This window comes from Pristiophorus japonicus, chromosome 2 (assembly GCF_044704955.1).
Source record: "Pristiophorus japonicus isolate sPriJap1 chromosome 2, sPriJap1.hap1, whole genome shotgun sequence".
In the NCBI taxonomy this organism is placed as follows: Eukaryota; Metazoa; Chordata; class Chondrichthyes; family Pristiophoridae; genus Pristiophorus; species Pristiophorus japonicus.
In genome coordinates, this window is record NC_091978.1 from 169310374 (window position 1) to 169334250 (window position 23877).

The 23877-nt window shown below is 42.2% G+C and overlaps 1 protein-coding gene across 5 annotated transcripts in view; it reads left to right on the top strand.

The window, feature by feature from the left end:
- The window catches only part of atp8a1 (ATPase phospholipid transporting 8A1), a 509869-nt gene that overhangs the window by 81329 nt on the left and 404663 nt on the right, over window positions 1-23877 (top strand). For all 5 annotated transcript variants that reach the window (XM_070870244.1, XM_070870234.1, XM_070870228.1 and 2 more), the window contains exons 2-3: window positions 9639-9753; window positions 19471-19570. In XM_070870244.1, the coding sequence (XP_070726345.1) occupies window positions 9639-9753; window positions 19471-19570 (215 nt within the window). The remainder of the gene's footprint in view (window positions 1-9638; window positions 9754-19470; window positions 19571-23877) is intronic.

The window sequence follows — 23877 nt, forward strand, 5'->3', positions numbered from 1 at the left end:
TGCGGCACTCCACTAGTCACTGCCTGCCATTCTGAAAAGGACCCGTTTATCCCGACTCTCTGCTTCCTGTCTGCCAATCAGTTCTCAATCCACGTCAGTACATTACCCCCGATACCATGTGCTTTGATTTTGCACACCAATCTCTTGTGCGGGACCTTATCAAAAGCCTTTTGAAAGTCCAAATACACCACATCCACTGGTTCTCCCTTGTCCACTCTGCTAGTTACATCCTCAAAAAATTCCAGAAGATTTATCAAGCATGATTTCCCCTTCATAAATCCATGCTGACTTGGATCGATCCTGTCACTGCTTTCCAAATGTGCTGCTATTTTACCCTTAATGATTGATTCCAACATTTTCCCCACAACTGATGTCAGGCTAACTGATCTATAATTCCCTGTTTTCTCTCTCCCTCCTTTTTTTAAAAAGTGGTGTTACATTAGCTACCTTCCAGTCCATAGGAACTGATCCAGAGTCGATAGACTATTGGAAAATGATCACCAATGCATCCACTATTCTATGGCCACTTCCTTAAGTACTCTGGAATGCAGACTATCCGGCCTGGGGATTTATCGGTCTTCAATCCCATTAATTTCCCTAACACAATTTCCTGCTTTTATAAGGATATCCTTCAGTTCCTCCTTCTCACTAGACCCTCGGTCCCCTAGTACATCCGGAAGGTTATTTGTGTCTTCCTTCATGAAGACAGAACTGAAGTATTTGTTCAATTGGTCTGCCATTTCTTTGTTCCCCATTATAAATTCACCTGAATCTGACTGCAAGGGACCTACGTTTGCCTTGACTAATCTTTCTCCTCACACATTTATAGAAGCTTTTGCAGCCAGTTTTTAGGTTCCCTGCAAGCTTCCTCTCGTACTCTATATTTTCCCCCTCTTAATTAAACCCTTTGAATTCTAAATTTCTGCCAGTCCTTGGGTTTGCTGCTTTTTCTGGCCAATTTATATGCCTCTTCCTTGGTTTTAACACTATCCTTAATTTCCCTTGTTAGCCACGGTTGAGCCACCTTCCCTGTTTTATTTTTACTCCAGACAGGGATGTACAATTGCTGAAGTTCATCCATGTGATCTTTAAATGTTTGCCATTGCTTATCCACTGTCAAGTATCCTTTGCCAGTCTATTCTAACCAATTCATGTCTCATACCGTCGAAGTTACTGTTCCTTAAGTTCAGGACCCTAGTTTCCGAATTAACTGTCACTCTCCATCTTAATAAAATATTCTACCATATTATGGTCATTCTTCCCCAAGGGGCCTCGCACAACAAGATTGCTAATTAGTCCCTTCTCATTACACATCATCCAGTCTAGGATGGCCAGCTCTCTAGTTGGTTCCTCGACATATTGGTCGAGAAAACCGTCCCTAATGCACTCCAGGAAATCCTCCTCCACTGCATTGGTACCAGTTTGGTTAGCCCAATCAATATGTAGATTAAAGTTGCCCATGCTAACTGCTGTACCTTTATTGCACACATCCCTTTTTGTTTGATGCTGTCCCCAGCCTCACTACTACTGTTTGGTGGTCTGTACACAACTCCCACTAGCGTTTTCTGCTCTGTTATTCTGCAGCTCCATCCATACAGATTCCACATCAACCAAGCTAATGTCCTTCCTTACTATTGCATTAAATTCCTCTTTAACCAGCAGCGCCACCCCGCCTCCTTTTCCTCTGTCTATCCTTCCTAAATGTTGAATACCCCTGGATGTTGAGTTCCCAGCCTTGGTCACCCTGGAGCCATGTCTCTGATGCCAATTACATCATATCTGTTAACTGCTATCTGTGCAGTTAATTCATCCACCTTATTCCGAATAATCCTTGCATTGAGGCACAGAGCCTTCAGGCTTGTCTTTTTAACACACTTTGCCCCTTTAGAATTTTGGTGTAATGTGGCCCTTTTTTGTTTTTTGCCTTTGGTTTCTCTGCCCTCCATTTACTATTCTCCTTTCTATCTTTTGCTTCTGCCTCCATTTTCTTTCCCTCTGTCTCCCTGCATAGGTTCCCATCCCCCTGCCATGTTAGTTTAACTCTTCCCCAACAGCACTAGCAAACACTCCCCCTAGGACATTGGTTCCGGTCCTGCCCAGGTGCAGACTGTCCAGTTTGTACTGGTCCCACCTCCCCAGAACAGGTTCCAATGTCCCAGGAATTTGAATCCCTCCCTCTTGCACCACTGCTCAAGTCACTTATTCATCTGAGTTATCCTGGGATTCCTACTGACTAGCACGTGGCACTGGTAACAATCCTGAGATTACTACTTTTGAGGTCCTACTTTTTAAATTTAGTTCGCTGCTCCCTAAATTTGTTTCGTAGGACTGCATCCTGTTTTTTACCTATATCGTTGGTACCTATATGCACCACGACAACTGGCTGTTCACCCTCCCTTTTCAGAATGTCCTGCACCCGCTCCGTGACATCCTTGGCCCTTGCTCCAGGAGGCAACGTGCCATCCTTGAGTCTCGGTTGCGGCCGCAGAAATGCCTATCTATTCCCCTTACAATCGAATCCCCTATCACTATCGCGCTCCCACTCTTTTTCCTGCCCTCCTGTGCAGCAGAGCCACCCACGGTGCCATGGACTTGGCTGCTGCTGCCCTCTCCTGATGAGTCATCCCCCTCAACAGTACCCAAAGTGGTGTATCTGTTTTGCAGGGGGATGACTGCAGGGGACCCCATGCACTACCTGCCTTCCACTGCTCTTGGTCACCCATCCCCGTTCTGGCTGTGTAGCCTTTACTTGCGGTAAGACCAACTCGATAAACGTGCTATTCACGTCATTCTCAGCATCGTGGATGCTCCAGAGTGAATCCACCCGCAGCTCCTGTGCTGCAATGCGGTCTGTCAGGAGCTGGAGGTGGATACACTTCCCACACATGTAGTCCTCGGGGACACCTGAAGCGTCCCTGACTTCCCACATAGTACAGGAGGAGCACAACACGTGTCCGAGCTCTCCTGCCATGAATTAACCCTTAGATTAACTTAATTTGGCAACAACAATGCTAAATGTTACTTACTGATAAAGAAAACCTACTTCCCAATCACTTGCCCCCTTGGCTGTGACATCACCTTTCGATTTGTTGATCCTCTGGACTTGTTGCAATTGCTGAGACATGTATGGTATGCTGCAGTTTGTTAGGAGTGGGGGCTCACTTAGGGAAGTGTTTTTTTAGCACTTAGCACAGGGAAAGATAAAAGTTTAAATGCATATAGAGGATGAGGTTAATTTTATAAGGACAGAATTTGTAAGAAGCATATTTCCTGGTCAAGGGAACAGGTCCCTTTGTGGGAAGCACTATGATCATAGAATGCAAAATCGATACTGTAAGAATCCAAATTATAATGGTTACTCCAGCATCAGGTGAGGTAATGTCCTGGTACAGTATCCATCTGCAGCATTAAGATGTTACAGTATGTAATTGAAGCAGCCCTCTTTATTTTTGTCACTAGTAAATCTGTGAAATATATGTGCTGAATGCACTCACCTAGAAATTACTGTTGGTGATGGCAGACAACCACTTAACATATCGCATTACATTGCCTACTGCAGGATGAACCTCCCTTCTCTGGAACGACCCCTCGTTCAGCACCATTCCCGTCCATCGGGTGGCGCATGCACAGAACTCTGACATGAACAAATTGAAGTCCTTCCTCACTGCCAACTCCTGCAATCACTGGCCTGATCCTGCGATCCACTGCCCGCCCCCCCCCCCCCCCCCACACCGAAGATCTCTGCCGCACTCCCAGCCCGAAACCAGCCAGCCCAGATATCCCCTTGCTCAGTACCTGTGCCCATCCAATTTAAAGTGACCACCCTTCATCCGGAAAAATCCCTATCCAGAACAGGCCAGGTCCCGAGGGTTCTGGATAAGTGAGGTTCAACCTGTATTTTAATGCAAGTGTTAACCCACTTATTTTAAATGGTTACCATCTCCCCTAAAATTGCATTTAACGAAATGTCGTGTATGTGTTGAGCATTTTCCGACTAATCAACAGTGATATCTAAGTGTTTTTTTAAACTCCGTTTCCACTGTACATCTATGTGCTTTTGTTTTGGTGTTTGTAGTTTTGAAGGAAACTGGAGTGACCCTGACTACAGGCAACATAATCTTTGTAGCGGCATTGAAGTAGAGGAGTTTGTGTTAGAGACATTAGCATAAAAAAAATGAATAAGGGGACTAATAATTCCATACCTATTCCAGGATTTTCTCTAGTTTCTGATTGAGATGCTTAAACATTACATTCAATGCTTCAGGACAGGAGACGCTATCACACGTCTCAAATAAAAAATCCTAAGGGGAAAAAAAAACATCCTGAAAAAAGAGGATTAGAGTCCAACATAAAACTTTAAAACTCCTTCATTGCTCCAAGATTCTAATCGTGGACATGCCTAATATTGATGAGCTATGGCTCCATATTTAGCAGCACACACGCCCAAACACTTGTATAACAATCTAGGAACCAGAGAAGATGTTTTCTAATTGGAGATGCAAAATGCTTGGAAAAATAAGAGCATTTTTGAGTTGTTACCTAATTCGCAAAGTTCCTGCTGAATTGAAGTATACATTTTTTTTTGTCAGCTGTGCCTCGGAGTCAGAAGGTTGTGGGTTCAAGTCCCATTCCAGGGATTATGCACACAAATCTAGACTGATGCTCCAGTGCAGTGCTGCACTGTTGGAGGTGCCATCTTTTGGATGAGACATTAAACAGAGGCCCTGTCTGCCCCCTCAGGTGGATGTAAAAGACCCCATGGCACTATTTCGAAGAAGAGCAGGGGAGTTATCCCCAGTGTCCTGGCTAATATTTATCCCTCAATCAACATAACAAAAACAGATTATCTGGTCATTATAACATTGATGTTTGTGGGAACTTGATTTGTGCAAATTGGCTGTTGTGTTCCCAGCATTACAACCGTGACTATGCTCCAAAAGTACTTTGTTTGTTGTAAAGCGCTTTGAGATGTCCAGTGGTTGTGAAAGGCGCTATATAAATGCGTCTTTTTTTTTCTTGTCAATCCCTTAACCACTTAACAAAAGCTCTTGGAAATTAAAGAAAAAGAGAACATTCCCAGGAAATTGGAGTACCATCCCATTCTCAACACCCCTTACTCCCCTGCCCCCCTGGTTTCCAACAAGAAATTTTGTGCACATGTTTGGGCTTGACCTGTTCTTGTTCTATTTAAATCATACAGAAATGTAGATAAGTTGCCTAATAAATCCAAGATTTCTTCACCCAACTTTCTTGAATTGAAAGGCTAAATAATATGCAAAATGGAGAAGACAAAAATAGCTGGGAAACAAAGTATCCTAAGCCATTCAATGCAAGTTGATAGGAAAGTTGAAAAAAATGCAGGAAAACGTCACATCTGTAAGATTCATTAAAGCTCCTATTGAAACAGGATGTCAGGGTACTACAGATGTTCACAATGCACAGTATTGATGATGCATATCCTATCCCAGAGAAAGTTCACTATCTTTTTTAAAAAAAAAACTTTATCCTTGTTTCTAAGGCCTCAATTTTCCCTGGTCATTTGTGCTTTCTTTGGCGTAAGTTTTTAAATTAAAGTTTCCCCAAGGAATCTGCACCACCGTAACTGAATTAGTTACGTTTTTTTTATGTCATGGCGGGTGGGCGGCGGTGTTGCCTATTGTCTGCGCCAGTTTTAATCATTTTTCAAAGTTTGCCCCTAAAAAAAAATGTATCCAATCATCTGGCCACTCCCGAAAAACCTTCTGGTGGGTTAAGAGAAAGCAGTGCACATTGAAAAATCGGTGCAGAAAGACGCCATTGTTTTTCATCAAAGTTTTGGGGGGAGATGAGAACACTTTAAATATACATAATAAAGATGACATTATTTTACCTTACAACAGAGTAGATGGAAGTTTGATGGAATTCTAAACTTTTCATGTTTTTTAAACTCATGCCACCAACGAACAGCTTCAAATGTGGCTGGTGGGTCGGAGTGTCGGCCGGCAGAATCGGCCCCGCGTCTGGACACTGGCTTGGGGCTCGGCTGCAAAACAAGCCCGGGGGGGGGGGGGGGGGGAGGGGAAAGAGAGAGAGAAAGGTGCTCGTAAGGAATGTGATCGTAAGGAATCACTGCGCTTGCTCAGACCTGAGTGTGGTCCATACAGACCTTGGGGGAGAGGGAACAAAGAACCAGTCCTGTGCCTTCCTGCCGGTTTGAGCTTTTTACAAAGGTAAAATGTAAGCATGAAGGCAATACATATAATGCTATACCTTGTGCGAGCCTTCTACATGATGGTGCTGTGGAGGAGACAATTGATTCAACGTCATTGCATGAGGAACCTCAGACCATAGGGTGCTGGGCAGGAGGCCTTGCGTACCTCTGGTATATTGAGACAGGTGTTCGTACCTGCACCCGAGTGAGGCAGACTGTCAGAAGGCTGCGTTTCTGCAAAGAAGTTGTAACTGAGATCTGAGTTGGTGAAAGCAGACCTGCAACCTAAAAGTGTCAGGAGGACTGCTTGGTCAGTTGAAAGTGCAGCTGTAACCGTCACTTCATTCTATGCATCCGGATCCTTCCAAGCTACAACTGGGGATGAGTGTGCCATTTCTCAACATGCAACACATGTCTGCATTCAGCAGGTGACTGCTACACTATATGCCCGGAGAAATTACTACATAAAGTTCTCCATGACCGCCGAGGCAATGTGTGACAGGGCTGTGGGCTTCTCCAGGATTGCTGGCTTCCCAAAGGTACAGGGCTGCATTGAATGTACCCACATTGCCTTGCGAGCACCTTTGCAGGATTCTGAGATGTACAGGAACAGAAAAGGCTTCCACTCTATTAATATGCAGCGCGTGTATGACTACATGCATTGCATCATGTCAGTCGATGCAAGATACCCTGGGAGCACCCATGATGCATTCATTCTACGTGAGAGCGTTATATCTGCTATGTTTCAGCAGCAGCCAGAAGGGCACAGCTGGCTACTGGGAGATAATGGGTGCGGCCTCGCCACCTGGCTCATGATGCCCCTACGCTTACCCTGGATGGAAGCTGACCGGGAATAAAACATGTCACACATTGCAACGCACAGCATAATAGAGAGAACCATTGGCATCTTGAAACAGCGTTTCCGATGCCTGGACCATTCTGGAGACTACTTGCAATACTCCCCTGAGATTGTCGGTCAGTTCACTGTGCTGCAAACTGCATAACTTGGCCATGAAGCAGCAGCAGCTGGTTGTAGAAGACCCATCTGCAGTGAGTGGCTGATGAGGAAGATGCAGATGATGAGCAGGAGGAGGATGAGGAAGCCATGCAAGTACCTGAACCTGGATCATGATGGCGGAGGAGGGCAAGCTGTCGTACCCCTTGAACAATTGCTCAAGCCTTGCGCCAGCAGCTCATTCGTGAACGCTTTGCTGCCTGAAGACCCAGCGGTAATTATTCCACATGGATCATGTTTACTGTTTGGACCTGTTCCATAATGTTGTGTTAATGGAACAAATGATTCAGTTATAATTTAAAATATATTTTATTCAAAAGTTTAATGAACATTTGTACTTAACCTAAATAAAAATATTTTTGTATCAAACTTTAAAGTTTTCAGTTAAGATCACTTACTAACTGTAAACTTGTAAATTTGCATAACTTAAAAAATTTTAATTTGCGAATAAACGGAACAACAATGACCACCAACAATAGCAATGAAAGGCTGCACCCACCTCTCCTCCACCTTATTCTGAGACCGCCCGCCGCGCTTGGTCTTGACTCCTCCATCCCTGCCCGCACAGTGTTTCTGGGGTCGGTACCAAGCTTCTTTAACATCTCGGTAGTGTGCACCTGTTGGTGTTTTTGGGGTGGGTGGGTGGCGGTGGCGACAAGTTGGAGAGCCTGGCTTGGGGCTCTTCAGAGACTGGTGTGGGGATTGGAGTGGGAGTGGCAGTTGATTCTGTCAATGGCCGTGGGGGGTCTGGGCGTGTTCCCTTGCAGCAACTAACTCCAACATACCCTCCCTCATGCGCCCTGACAGTGTCTCAACGACCACCAACATTCCCTCCCTCATGTTGAGAAAAAGTGTCTCCACTACCTGCAACATTCACTCCCTCATGTTCACTGACATGGTTTCTGCTGACTAAGATATTCCCTCACTCATAGTCCCAGACATCGTTCCCAATTGAAGAACTATGAATGCACATTGCATCAACCGAAGCGTAGCTGATGGCGACATCTCCATGAACTGAAGCATGGCTAGCCCGCGCAGTACTTAACATTTAGCAAAGCCAGACTGTGGAATTTGCAGGACTTGCCCTCTCCCTCGAGTGTGGGCCCAGCTTGTGCGGTGGTGATTGCTTTTCTCCAGGCAGGACCCATCAAAGCAGCTACCCTCGCTCCCAAGAGTGTCTGGGTGCAGATTTGCTGGGCCGCCTCCTGTTCGAGTTCTTTCCCTTTTATGAGCCATCTTCCTCTGCAAAGATGAAAATACAACTTTTTAGAAAGGGTGTATTTTTCTGCTGGTTGGGACATATACAGCTGGTCACATTTACATTACAATTGTATTGAATAAATGAAAATATTACTTGCATTAACTAGACCAATGTCCTGCCACTTTTTGCACTGGCCTCCAGACCTTGGGGTGGTCACCATTGCACAGTAATTATCTGCAACTTGGTTCCAGTGTTTCTTCATTTCTTTGGGTGGAACTTTTGTGACCTGGTGTCTAGCTCCTGCCGTCTGGCCTCAATCATAGTAACTAGTGCCTCCACTTCATCCTGTAAGAAATTCTTGGTCCTTGCACCGCGTTGCATCTTGTATTTTGGCTCCGATCTTTTTTTTTCCAATGTTCTCACAGTACTCAACGTTCTTACACAAGCAACTGGCTCTTTAAAAATGTACTGTGCATGCACGCCCATAGGAATAACGTCAAAAATGTCCTTTTTTCCCCCCCCCCCACACGTGCAGAAGCCCCCCCCCCAAGGCAACTGGACAGACTGTGTGGTGCAAAATTTGAAAAATACAGTGGGGAAACTTGGCACAAATAGGGAGATTTTCTGGCCTGGAAAAACAGAAGCAACTCTGGTAATACGCCCAAAAACGACTGGGCGAAATTGAGCGCTATGAATGTTAAAATTCAGAGCAGGAAAGGCCATTTAGCCAGAGTGCCTGATCCATCCAGAGTTCATTTAGGATTCTTCTATCATAGACTAGGCCCTCCTACAGTACCATTGATCTACTTTAGGGATCACTAACTTAGTTCTCTCCCTCTGCCCCCCACCCTTTCTCATTTGGTTCAGCTGCTTTTTAAGAGTGCTGATTGACCCTGAATTAGTTGCTTAGTCTGGGAATCTGTTCCACATGTCCACTATCCTGAAGGAAATGCTTCTTTTCTAATCTGTAACTGTGCTCAAGGCTTGTGAATTCTGTATTTGTGTCTTCTAGTCCTGCACTTGTTAAAGATATTTGCTTCCACCTTATCTACACCTTTGGTTAAAATTGAACATTGTACATGTTCATGAGGAAAAGGGACCTACATGACGACACTGCTGTAACAGGTGTAAAATATATCGTTTGTCGTATATATGTTTAATGTTCTTCTGCTTGCACTTAAAGATGGTTTTGACATTGTGAGACTATTTAGATTTGGTTTGTTCTTTTATAGGTTATGAGAAAACTGAGGATACCTCAGAAAAAACCTCATTGGCTGATCAAGAGGATATGAGAACAATATTTATTAACCGACCTCAGCTATTAAAATTTTGTAGCAATCGTGTCAGGTGGGAATAACTTTAATTGTTTTCTATTGAAAATCTGATTGATCTTGTTTGCTTTTTCCCCTGGCATACTAAAGAGCACTCATTGTCCTTCATGTGCAGTATTACTTTCATGGTGTATTAATTGCATTATCCCATTTAAAAGAAGTGGCTGCAGAGATAGTGGATGCATTGGTTGTAATCTACCAAAATTCCCTGGATTCTGGGGCGGTCCCAACGGATTGGAAAACTGCAAATGTAGTTTTAAAAAAAAAAGGAGGTAGACAAAAAGCAGGAAACTATAGACCTGTTGGCCTAACATCTGTTGTGAAAAATGCTGGAGTCCATTATTAAGGGAGTGGGACATTTGGAAAAGCATGATTCAATCAAGCAGAGTCAGCATGATTTTATGAAAGGGAAATCATGTTTGACAAATTTGCTGGAGTTCTTTGAGCAGGGGGAACCAGTGGATGTAGTGTATTTGGATTTTCAGAAGGCATTCTATAAGGTGCCACAAGAGGTTACTGCACAAGATAAAAGCTCACGGGGTTGGGGGTAATATATTGGCATGGATAGAGGATTGGTTAACTAACAGAAAACAGAATCGGGATAAATGGGTCATTTTTCGGTTGGCAAACAGTGACTAGTGGGGTGCCGCAGGGATCGGTGCTGGTTCTTCAACTATTTACAATCTAAATGACTTGGATGAAGGGACCAAGTGTAATGTAGCCAAGTTTGCTGATACAAAGATGAGTTGGAAATCAAATTGAGGACAGACAAAATCTACAAAAGGATATAGACAGGTTAAGTGAGTGGGCAAAAATTTGGCAGATGGAGTATAATGTGGGAAAATGTGAGGTTATCTACTTTAGCAGAAATAATGGAAAATCAAAATAAATGAAATGGAGAGAAAGTGCTGCAGTATAGAAGGACCTGGGGGTCCTTGTGCATGAAACACAAAAAGTTAGTATGTAGGTACAGCAAATAATCAGGAAGGTAAATGGAATGTTGGCCTTTATTGCAAGGGTGATAGAGTATAAAAGCAGAGAAGTCCTGCTACAACGGTACAGGGTATTGGTGAGGTCACAGCTAGAGTACTGAATACAGTTTTGGTCTCGTATTTAAGGAAGGATATACTTGCATTGGAGGCTGTTAAGAGTAGATTCACTAGGTTGATTCCGGAGATAAGGGGGTTGACTTTCAAGGATAGGTTGGGCCTATACATATTGAAGTTCAGAAGAATGAGAGGTGATCTTGAAACAAGATAATGAGGGGGCTCTACAAGGTGAATGCAGAGAAGATATCTCCACTCATCAGGCATACTCAAACTAAGGGACATGGTATTTGAATTAGAGGCCGCCCATTCAAAACTGAAATGAGGAGGAATTTCCTCTGAGGATTGTAAATCTATGAAATTCTCTGTCCCAGAGAGCTGTGGAGGCTGGGTCATTGAATATATTTAAGGCAGAGATGGACAGATTTTTGAATGATAAGGGATATGGGCAGTGGGCAGGGAAGTGGAGCTGAGCCCATGGTCAGATCAGCCATGATCTTATTGAATGACACAGCAGGCTCGAGGGGCAAATCGCCTACTCCTGTTCTTATTTCTTATGTTATTTTATAAAGATTTCCTTGTCCATTAACTCCTAAGATTTAATAAATAGTAAATGTATGCAATTGACCAAAGGTAGTAATATTTCTCAAGAAAAAATATAATACCTACTAATAGCCCATGTATCTATTGAAACATGGCAGAGTTGAATGCAAATTTGATGCATTTTATTTCTCATTGAGGGATGGAACATTAAAGCAGTGAATTTCCATGTGGATTCCCCTTGTCCACCACAAATTTAGAAGAACCCTGGAAAAATGGCAAGCATTTTTGGGCAGGAGCACTTCCACATTGATTTACCCAAGTCTTTAGTAACTAATCAACTGTGTGTGTGTGTGTGTATAAAGGAACCTCTGTAGAAGTTAGAAAATTGCAGTGTAATTTTAATATTTATGAAATCATAGAATAATACAGCACAGAAGGCCATTTGGCCCATTGTACCCGTGCTGGCTCTTTGGTGGAGCTATCCAATTGGTCCCAATAGTTTAATCATTTTTTCCCCTTTGAATATTTATCTAATTCTCTTTTGAATGTTACTATTGAATCTGCTTCCACCAGCCTTTCGGGCAGTGCAACTCGTTCTCTTTTTTTTTAAATTTAAAAGAAAAAAAATGTAACCTCGTGTCATCTTTTTGGTTCTTTTGCCAACCGCCTTTATAAAGATTAACTTCCTTGCTTTTGTACTCCCTCTATTAATAAAGCCAAAGATCCTATATGCTTCTTTAACAGCCTTCTCAACTTGTCCTGCAACCTTCAAAAGCTTTGTGTGCATACACTCCATGGTGTCTCTGTTCCTTCAACCCCTTTAAAATTGTGCCATTTTGTTAAGAACATAAAAATTAAGAGCGGGAGTAGGCCACATGGCTCTTCGTGTTTGCCCTGCCATTTGTTAATTTCTATAATTCTATGATTCAATGATCTTAACGGTACAGAAGGAGGCCATGTCACTCTGGTGCAACATGCAGATGGTGTCTGCGCCAGTTGAAAAAGAGCTATCCAACCAATCCCACTTTCCATTGCCTTTCAGGTTATGGTACTTCGTGCATAGCTAAGTACTTTTTAAATGTGATGCGTGTTTCTGCCTCGACCACCCTTTCAGGTAGAGCATTCCAGACCTTGGGTGAAAACATTTCTCCAACTTCCCTCAAATCCTTCTACCAATTATTTTAAATCTGTCCTCTGGTTATTTACCTCTTTGCTAAGGGAAATAGATGCTTCTTAGCCACTCTTATTTAGGCCCCTCATAATTTTATACACGTCAATTAAATGTTTCCTCGGCCTCCTCTGGTCCAAAGAAAGCAACCCCAGCCTATCCAATCTTTCCTCATAGCTATATTTCTTCAGTCCTGGCAATATCCTTGTAAATCTCCTCTGTACTCTCTCTAGTATAGCCACATCTTTCCTGTAATGTGGTGACCAGAACTGTATGCAGTACACTAGCAGTGGCCTAACTAATGTTTTACACAGTTCTGGCATAACCCCTCTGCTCTTGTATTCTATGCCTTGGCTAGCAAAGGAAAGTATTCCGTATGACTTTAACCACCATACCTACCTATCCTATCTTCAGGGTTCTGTGGACATGCACTCCCAGGTCTCTTTGTTCCTGTACACTTCTGTGTCCTACCATTTATTCTGTATTCCCTTGCCTTGTTAGCCCTCCCCAAATGCATTACCTCACACTTCCCCAGATTGAATTCCATTTTGCACTTTTTTGCGCCCTTAACCAGTCCATTTCTATCTTCAGGTCAAAGATCATGGCTGATCTTCGACCTCAACTCCACTTTTCTGCCCCATTCCTATGTTCCTTGATTCCCCTACAGTTCAAAAATCTATCTGTCTCAACCTTGAATATGCTCCATGACTGAGCACCGGGTGGAGAATTCTAAAGATTCACATCCCTCTGAAGAATTTTCTCCTCATCTCAGTCTTAAATGGCCGACTACTTATCCAGAGACTCTGTCCCCTAGTTCTAGACTAGTTCATATTGCCTCGCCTTGTATTTCCTACCAAAATGTATCACTTCATACTTCACTGTGTTCTATTTCATCTGGCAATTTGCCAGTCTGTCTATATTCTCCTGAAGTCTGTTACTATAATCCTCATTGTTTACTACTTTTGAGTTTCACGCCAGTTTTATCACCTTCACATTTCTTCTGAAGATGCTGATTCTTTGTGGTAAAGTTTTACTGTAGCCAGGTGCCCTTCAGTACCTTGTTCAATCAGCCATTATTCATGTGCAAGCCTAGACACTGCTGCCTCTTGTAACATGATGTAATGGGTACCAGCCAAGTGAGTGCCATTTTTCTCTCCAAACCTTGCATCTACATTTCGCCACTTTCAGCAGTGCTCTGTAGATAGCAATCAAGAGTGGAAACACTTCATCGCACCGCCCCCTCTCCCCCCCCCCCCCCAAAACCCAATATATCAGGGCATTGAGGCCAGGTGTAGCTGCCACTCTGGCTGAGATAAACTAGCACAGACTAGAGATTAAATCTCATGAACTGATCCATATGGATCATTATGATCATTGCTTAGGGCCAGTGGATTATTAGAAAATTTACTGTTCCATTTTTATAAAGTGTTATTTTTCCCTCTATTTCCAGGTCTCTGTCTTCCTATTTTTCTTTCCTCCCAGACATAAAGAAAACATGCTGCCGAATAGATGTTTTTGCAACTGTGTGAAAGCAGTTGACTTGTCATCTTTGTGTTTATGTATATCCTTGACTATTCTACCCACTAGGGAAACTCTTCTCTTGCCCTCCAATCAATACTTTTCCTGTACTATTCAGCTAAGATTAGGAACTTTTCTGAGGTGCATTGAAGCCATGAGCATATATTGCACAAATCCAGAATGCAATTATACACTATGCTGCAAGATGATTCTGTATGTATCTTTAATAATAGCCACTTTCTCATGCATTTTAGCTGTTGAAGTGGCCCCACACTTGTTAATTAGTTCTTATGCCCTCCACATTATGGTGGTTGAGGGAAATCACAGCTACAATGCTAAATGTGCATTTTTAAATTAGACGTTACTAGTTAAGGGAGCAAAGTTCCAAACCGCCTCAGTATAGCTAGATGAGAAATTCAATGCATGCAGTTTGAAAAGAATGACCCTGAAATTTCTTATTTTAACTTTTTTTTGCATCATTTTTCTTAATAGAAAAGTAGCTCATGTATCATGTAATATTTTAATAACCTAATTTCATTGTCATCTGTTGCACCAGAGTGACATGGGATATAGGTGCCTACAGTTTACCCATATGAAGTTCCTGATTTTGACTGCCAGGTCGAAAATAATATCAGTCTCTCTTGGTCACTGTCACGCACTATTTTATTTATATACATACAACAAGCAAACCATTTCATCCTAGATCAGGTTACCATAAGGCCATGGAAAAACATTCCTTCAGATCTCTTTTTGAATATGAAAGCAAGATGCACTTAATAGATTATTGCCCTAATTATCTTAATCAGTTCTTTGGCACATGTCAGAGGTAAATTGGTCTTTCAAGTAATTAAATTAATATTCTCTAAATTGAGAAATTAGCAGAGACCTTTAGGTTAATAAGCCTTGTGATCACAGCATGGAATTCTGTGTGTGGTGATGAAAATTCAAGTACATGGCTTCTAGCCCATTGTATTCAAAATCAAATGATCTTGAAAAATAATGCAAACATTTAAGAACATCAGTAGGAAGGCAGATAATATTGCTCATAGTTTACTACTTCCCTACCTAACAGCATTTGGGAATATATTCACCAAATGAACTACAGCGGTTCAAAAAGGCCCACCACCACGTTCTCTCGGGCAACTGGGGAAGGACAACACATACCGGCCTTGCCTGGGTCACCCATACCCTGACGATAAATTTTAACAAATGGTGCAACTGCAGTTTTATTAGCATTAGCTTTAGCTCACAGAGTTGGTAAGCTCCCAAGTTTAGGATGACCATTATTTGATTTGGGTCAATACTAGGGTTGTACTTGGGATTCGCCTGAGATTTCTTAAAGTAATTTACCCATTTTATTCAAGTAAAGAGATTGTTTCCTCCTCTTATCTACGATACCATTTTCTGGTGACAGATTCCACTGTGTGACTGCATATTGAGCTGTTTTATGTTTACATAATTCAGGAATTTAGACATTTCATGCCATTACTTGTCTCTGGCAAGAAGACAGAGTAAAATATTATTTCAGTGCTAAGTGGAGAAGTGCATATTTCACTTTCACCCTGGTTGGAAAAAAGCTTAGGGGTCCAGCAAAGCTGCTTCGCTTCTATAGATGATTCCTCATTTGCCCATGTTTGTAAAGCAACTGTATAGAGCTCTGATTGTTTAAATCTGTAAAATGCTTAAAGTGGGTAAATGTTCCTCTTTAGTGCACGTGACACAGAGCTTTGCATATTGAGAATTGAGGTATGCCCAATTCATGAACCCATTATTTTCTGGCTTAATTTTAGTACATGCACGAATTCACTGTATTCCCAGTGCACAAGGCTGAGATGTACATTGTTTTTAGCAGAATACAAGTATTTGAGCTTCAGTGGGGCTTTCTAATTGAGTCTTGTACTGTGATATAGCTCCTACCATGTGTGAAGGATGCTTAAATGTAGAAGGAGGATTTATCTTATTTTGTCGGAGGTCTATTCATTTTTTGATCGATATGACACTGCAATCCCCCTCAATCATCCCCTTTGATCTGTGGTTAGGTTGGTTGGTTTTAGTTTGCTTGGGTCTTTCATTGTGAAAGTAAAGCATAGATTTTCCTTTGTGAAATGAACTAGTAGCATTGTGCAGGTCTTGGGGCTTTAAACAGCATGGGATTGAAAGCTCACTGATGTCGCTGCTCAGAATTATGCCATCATTCATAGAAACATAGAAAATAGGAGTGGGAGGAGGCCATTCGGTCCTTCGAGTCTGCACCGCCATTCACTATGATCATGGCTGATCCTCTATCTCAACATTAAGGGCCCAAGTTTCCACATGATTTGCGCCTGATTTTTAGGAGCAACTGGTGGAGAACGGACTATCTTAGAAATCGCAATTCTCCACATTTTTTTTTCTGCAGTTCTAGTCAGGTCGAACAGTTCCACTTTGGAACAGAATTTTTTCTTCAAAAGGAGGCGTGTCCGGCCACTGACGCCTGATTTGAAAGTTTCCACAGTGAAAACGTACTCCAAACTAACTTAGAATGGAGCAAGTGAAGATTTTTGTCGAACTGAAAAAAACCTGTTCTACACATTAAAAAATCAGGCGCAGGTTACAAATTAGGCGTCCAGAACGAGGTGGGGGTGGGGGGGGTGGGGGGGGGGGAAGGGAAGTCATTAAATTCTACAATAAATCCTTATTTATACTTATACAAATAAATCCAACCTGAATAAAAATTTATAAGCAAAGAAAAGATTAAATAAACCATCTTCCTACCTGTGTGAAAGTGCTTCAGCCAGGGAGAATGCTGCAGCAAGCCTCACAAACCGAGGCAGCCGTTCCCGCGGGCGGGAGGGAACCGACCAAATGGGGGAGGGAGGGAGGGGACCGACCGACCGACTGAACGCGGGGAGGTGGGGGGGGAGAGCCGTTCCAGACGGCGGGCGAGCGACCGAACGCAGAGGGGGGAGCCGTTCCAGACAGCGGGAGGGAGGGAAGGAGACAGAAGGCTGCAGGAAGCCTCAGAAATTGAGGAGCCATTTCCCGACGGCAAAAGAGGGAGGTCGTCGGGAAACGGCTGCCTCAACTTTCTGAGGCTTCCTGCAGCCTTCAGTGCTGATGGCAATGTGCTTTTATTAAAAAATGTTCAAAAACTAAACAGCTACAAAGAACTACAAAAATGGCCGAGTGCCAATGTTTCCTTCACACTGCGCGTGAGCGAACGCTCCAACGCGCATGCGCAGCGTTGCCGGCAGGAAAAAAACTAATTTAAATGGTACCCTCCCACTTACAAAATCGGCGCGAGTGTAGGCTCCGCCCCCCCTGGGCGCCGCGCCAAACAGACAAGGAGCTGCAGGGTGCTCCAGAATCACAAGTATTCCGGCGCGAAAAACGAGCGCCCAGCTCGGCGGGGCGCCCGTTTTTTATTGAGTGGAAACTTGGGCCCCATATTGCTGCTTTTTCCCCATAGCCCTTGATGTCTTTTGTGTCTAGAAATGTTATCTATCTCCCTCTTAAATATATTCAGTTAGTTGGCCTCAACAGCCCTCTGTGCTGGGAATTCCACAGGTTCACCACCCTCTGAGTGAAAAATTTCTCATCTCGATCCTAAATTTCCTATCCTGTATCCTGAGACTGTGACCCCTTGTTCTTGATTTCCCAGCCAGGGGAAACATCCTCCTCGCATCCAGTCTATCCAACCCAGTCAGAATTTTATACGTTTCAATGAGATCTCCTCTCATTCTTCTTCTAAACTCTAGGGAATACAGGCCTAGTTGACCTAATCTCTTCTATGATAGTCCTGCCATCCCAGGAATCAGTCTGGTGAACCTTTGCTACACACCCTCTATGGCAAGTATATCCTTTCTTGGGTAAGGAAATCAAAACTGCACACAATACTCCAGGTGCAGTCTCACCAAGGCCCTGTATAACTGTATTAAGACATCCTTGCTCCTGTACTCGAATCCTCTTGCAATGAAGGCCAACATACTATTTGTCTTCCTAACTGCTTGCTGCACCTGCATGTTTGCTTTCAATGACTGGTGTACAAGGACACCCAGGTCCCTCTGTACATTGACACTTCCCAAGCCATCACCATTTAAATAATACTGTCTTTGTTTTTCCTACCAAAGTGGATAACTTCATATTTATCCATTTATACTGCATCTGCCATGTTTGCCTATTCACTCAACCTATCTAAATCGCCTTTCAGCATCTTTGCATCCTCCTCGCAACTCTCAATCCCCTAGTTTTGTGTCATCAGCAAACTTGGAAATATTACATTTGGTTCCCTCATCCAAATCATTATATATACACACACTTTATATATATGCCCACGCGCACATATATATACACGCGCGCCAGCGCACGTTTTATATACGTGCACACGCATGCACCTTTTATATACACACGCACACTTTAATATATATATCTCTACCCCTCTACCCCTCCTGTTTCCTGTCAGTTAACCAATTTTCAATTCATGCTAATACATACCCCCAATCCTATGTGCTTTAATTTTGCACAGTTACCTCTTATGTGGGACTTTATCAAAGGCCTTCTGAAAATCCAAATACACTACATTCACTGGTTCTCCCTTATCTATTCTATCAGTTACATCCTCAAAAAACTCCAGTAGGGTTTGTCAAACATGATTCTCTCTTCATAAATCCATGTTGACTTTGTTGAATTATTCAACAAAAAGGGCATGTTTAGCATGTATTTTCCCTAGAACCAGCCAAATGTGGCCAAGTTTTTAGTGTATAAAGAATGCAGGTTTATTTGAAGAATAAACATGCTCCAATGCAGCTAACCTATCTTTCATATTTGATCTCCAATGATGTGACGACATAAAGGGGTAATCTAGTATCACCCTTTAGTTTAATTTCAGAGCTCGACTAGATCCAAAGCTTTGCATAAAAATTTGTACTTGTGTTACAATATGTTGCTCAGCATTCCGCTCTTAAGAACCACAAAGCAGCAGCAACCTATTTAAGCTATCAACTGCATATTTAAATGATTATGAACTGCAGGTGACAATATGATTTTGCAGTATGTATTGGAAGACAAGTCAGTAATATTGCAGAGAGCAGGTGTGGTTAATGCATTATTAAAATGTCTTTCATAAGTTGCAAAATACGGTGCGCTAATCAGATTGTGAGCTGAAGACTGACTATTATTGCCTGTTAAGTGAAGTGGCTCGCGGATCAATTCAATAATTTTTCCATTGAACGTAACAGTTCCTGCACAGAGCAATATAGCATTTGTTCATCCTCTTGTTCTTTGTAAAAGCTCATCCATACATACTCAATCCTACAAATAATCAATACTTGATGTGTTCATTTGCATTTGTATGCAAATAGAGCTTGTTATGATGGTGGAGATATTCCCCAGCATATATATTGCATCATCTGAAAGCCATTCTAATAAGAAAACATTGGCCTAAAGTCTGTGAAATATTTTTTTTCTTGTTTCTCTTTAGCACTGCAAAATACAATCCGCTTACATTCCTGCCAAGGTTCCTATACTCACAGTTCAGAAGAGCAGCCAATTCCTTTTTCCTTTTCATAGCTCTTCTCCAGGTAAGCTTATTTAATTGCACAATGATTGTTATAATAGTTTATAAATAGTTTCTCGCATTTTAGATATTGATAAAATTTATTCTAGAATGTTTTGCTGAAAAACCTTCCTCCCTCCTCGCCCTTCTCCCTGTCCTCAAACGAAGGTAGTCGAGGTTGTCTTCCTGATTTTTGTGATATGCTGACTGAATTTAAGTCGTCTGAGTTGTACAATTTTTTTGTCCTTTCCTGAAGATGTTATTTTCATACAACTTGTAATATAGGCTGTAGCCAATTTGTTAGAATAGTAAGTAACCATATAATTTGAACTTGATTGCGAGATTAGTGTTTAAGCTACTCAGTCATGAGAATGTAACAACAATGAGATGCTTCCATGGTGGAGCGGGATACTGCAGGTTCATGTATTCTAATCCTATATACATGTCTAGAATAACTGATGAAATTGCACAGTAAAACTAGGAATTAAAGGCAAATTAACTAACCTGATTGAAAACCAGTTTAACAGAAAGCAGGAAGTGATGGGATTGAATGCATGAAGTACCTGGTGGAATTCTGCAGGTCGATACCAGGACTGTGGGTATATCTGTTGGGAAAGGATGATCAGGCTGGGTCTCTTCTCGAAAAGAGAAGACTTGAAGGGTGACGGAATAGAGGTATTTAAAATTATTAATAGTTTTGGTAGAGTAGAAAGAAAGACTTGCATTTATATAGTGCCTTTCATGACCACCGGACATCTCAAAGCACTTTACAGCCAATGAAGTACTTTTGAATTGTAGTCACTGTTGTAATGTAGAAAACACGGCAGCCAATTTGCACACAGCAAGCTCCCACAAACAGCAATGTGATAATGACCAGATAAACTATTTTTGTTATGTTGATTGAGGGATAAATATTGGCCCCAGGACACTGGGGATAACTCCCCTGCTGCTCTTCGAAATAGTGCCATGGGATCTTTTACATCCACCTGAGAGCAGATGGGGGCTTGGTTTAACGTCTCATCCAAAAGACGGCACCTTCAACACTTCAGCACTGCACTGGAGTGTCGGCCTAGATTGATGTGCTCAAGTCCCAGAAGTGGGACTTGAACCCACAAACTTCTGATTCAGAGGCAAGTGTGTTACCCGCTGATCCACAGCTGACTGTATTTCCATTTGTGGCGAAGATCAAAACTAGAGGCCGTCAATATAAGATTGTCACCAAGAAATAAAATAAGATATTCAGAAGAAACTTCTTTACCCAGGCAGTGGTGAGAATGTGGAACTTGCTACCAGAGAGTGGTTAAGGTGAATAGTATTGATGCATTTAAGGGGCGATTAGATCATGAGGGAGAAAGGAACAGAGGATTATGCTGATAGTTAGATGAAGAAAGACAGGAGGAGGCTCGAGTGGTGCATAAACACTGGCATGGACTGGTTGGGCTGAATGGCCTGTTTCTATGCTGTATAGCCTATGTAATCCTTAGCAATGCTCTGGATTTTCTGCTGTTCACACTATTTATAATTCATATTGTACGATTGCTAATGACACCAAATAGGGCCAGTATAGGGAAGATTTTAATACGTGTAAGATAATGCACATTGAAAGAAGAAATGTTTACACTATTAAATGATGCTACAGCACATCATTTTTTATATACCACCCTGACCAGAAATTAGTTGGACTAATGACCCTGACCTATTTGAGGGTTCTAACTTGTGCTTGTGCCTGAAGCTTGAAGAAACAATCAGGAACAAAATTAAGTTACTTGGACAAGTGTGGATTAATTAAGGAAAGCCAGCATGGATTTGTTGAAGGCAAATCGTGTTTAACCAACTGAGTTTTTTGATGAGGTAACAGCAGGTTGATGAGGGCAATGCGGTTGAAGTGGTGCACATGGATTTCCAAAAGGCATTCGACACATAATAGGCTTGACAGCAAAATTGAAGCCCATTTAATAAAAGGGACTGTGGCAGCATGGATATGAAATTTGCTGAGTGACAGGAAACAGTAGTGGCGAACAGTTGTTTTTCGGACTGGAGGTAGGTATACAGTGGTGTTCCCCAGGGGTCGGTTCTAGGACTCCCTGCTTTTCTTGACATATATTGATGACTTGGATGTGGGCGTACAGGGCACAATTTGAAAATGTGCAGATAATACAAAACTTGGAAGAATAGTGAGGAGGATAGTGATAGACTTCAAGAGGACATAGACTGGTGGAATTGACGGACACGCGGCAGATAAAATTTAACGCGGAAAAGTGCGAAATTATACATTATGGTAGAAAGAATGAGAGTAAATATAAACTAAAAGGTACAATCCTAAAGTGGGTGCATGGACAGAGACCTGGGGGTATAAGTGCACAAACTGTTGAAGGTGGCAGGGCAGGTTGAGAAAGCACTTGGAAAAGCTTACGGGATCCTGGGCTTCATGAATGGAGATATAGAGTACAAAAGTGTGGAAATTATGTTGAACCTGTATAAAGCATTGGTTTGGCCTGAACTGGCGTATTGTGTCCAATTCTGGGCACCACACTTTTTAGGAAGGATGTGAAGACCTTGGAGAGGGTGAAAAAAAGATTTACGAGAATGATTTCAGGGATGAAGAACTGCAATTACATGGATAGATTGGAGAAGCTGGTATTCTCTTTAGAGCAGAGAAGGTTGAGAGGAGCTTTGATAAAGGTGTTCAAAACCATGAAGGGTTCAGACAGCGGAGATAGAGAAGCTGTTCCCATTGGCGAATCAGAGGACATAGATTAAGGTGATTGGCAAAAGAACCAAAGGCGACGACATAAGAAACAACTTTTTTACGCAGAAAGTGGTTAGGATCTTGAATGCACTGCCTGCAAGGGTGGTGGATCACTGCTTTCAAAAGGGAGCTGGATAAGTACCTGAAATTTTTTTTGCAGGGCTACGGGGAAAGGGTGGGGGAGTGGGATGAGCTGAGATGTTGTTGCAGAGAGCCGGCATGGGCTCGAATGGCTGCCTGCCGTGCTGTAATCCTTCTACAATTCTATGTATGCAAACCCATCACTAAAGTTTCCAAACTAAGCCAGTTTGAAATTTATACACTTAGAGATTTTGTTTGCCTGATATAGGGTGTACTTTCCTACTTTCCTGTGATGGGCCCCATTAATGAACCAGATTGGCTGGTAAGTCATTAGGCGAGTCCTGAAGGATTGTGGGTCCAGCACTTGGTTCTGTGAAGGAAACTTGGCCAACATTTCTCCCTCAAACAGCACTAAAACAAACCACATCAACTGATCATTTGTCACATTTGCTGTTTGTGGTACAGTATTGTGCACAAAATGGTGCTTACATTTGTCTACATAATTAGTCTTTTACAAGACATTTTAAAAGATGTGAAGAGCTTTGTGACATCCTGAAGATGTAATGGGGTGATATATAAATGCAGCTTTCTTTCTATATTGTAACATCTGAAAGACAGTGCCAGCTACTTGAAACAATGCTATTGTTCCCAAAAATATTATTTTATTAGTATACAGCAACAGAAGTGGCAGGCAAGTAAATCGGCAAATGCAGAAATCTGAAGACGTACAGTAAGTTCCCCTCTGACCCAATTTGTACACCTATGATTGAGTCTTGTGTTCCTCAATTTTGAATAATTAAAAATGGCAGCAAGTATAGTTATATTTTGATGACATCAAGAAGGCAACCTAATTACTAAACTGAAATTGATATGACACAGATGCATTTCATTACTACAAAATAAGTTTTTTTTTAAATAATATATTCCTTTCCCTTGCCGGGCAGATTCATCTGTGGTATTTGTGTTCCTTAAGCTTGATGTAGGCTGACCCCCAGTTCAGTACTGATGAACTGTCGGAGATGTAATCTTTTGGATGAGATGTTAAACAGATGTCCCATCTGCCCCCTCAATTGGGCATAAAGGATCCCATGCTACTATTTGAAGACAAGCAGGAGAGTTCTTCCTTTGTCTTGGTCACCATTTTATCCCTTAAGCAACACTACTATAAATAGATTTATCTGCTTTGTGAGCAATATTCCCGTTAAGCTACGCCGTGGCCGCACAGCGGTCTGGAGATCCCGCGCAGGCTGCTCATTGACTTTCTATTGCAAATAACCATGCATGCGCAGAAAATTGAATGGGCTGCGCAGCAAGTTAACTGGGCCGCGCACCAAAAAAAATTAGAAAACTTTGTTCGTGAGGTTTTGCTGATTCGAATTATTGGAAATTGCCTTGTCTACCAGATTGCTAGTTGATATTAATGGTTCTCTCTGCTTTGGCACTGTCTACCTCCCTTTCAAATCTGCCATCAGCACCTCTTTTTTTTTTTATATAAAAAAAAA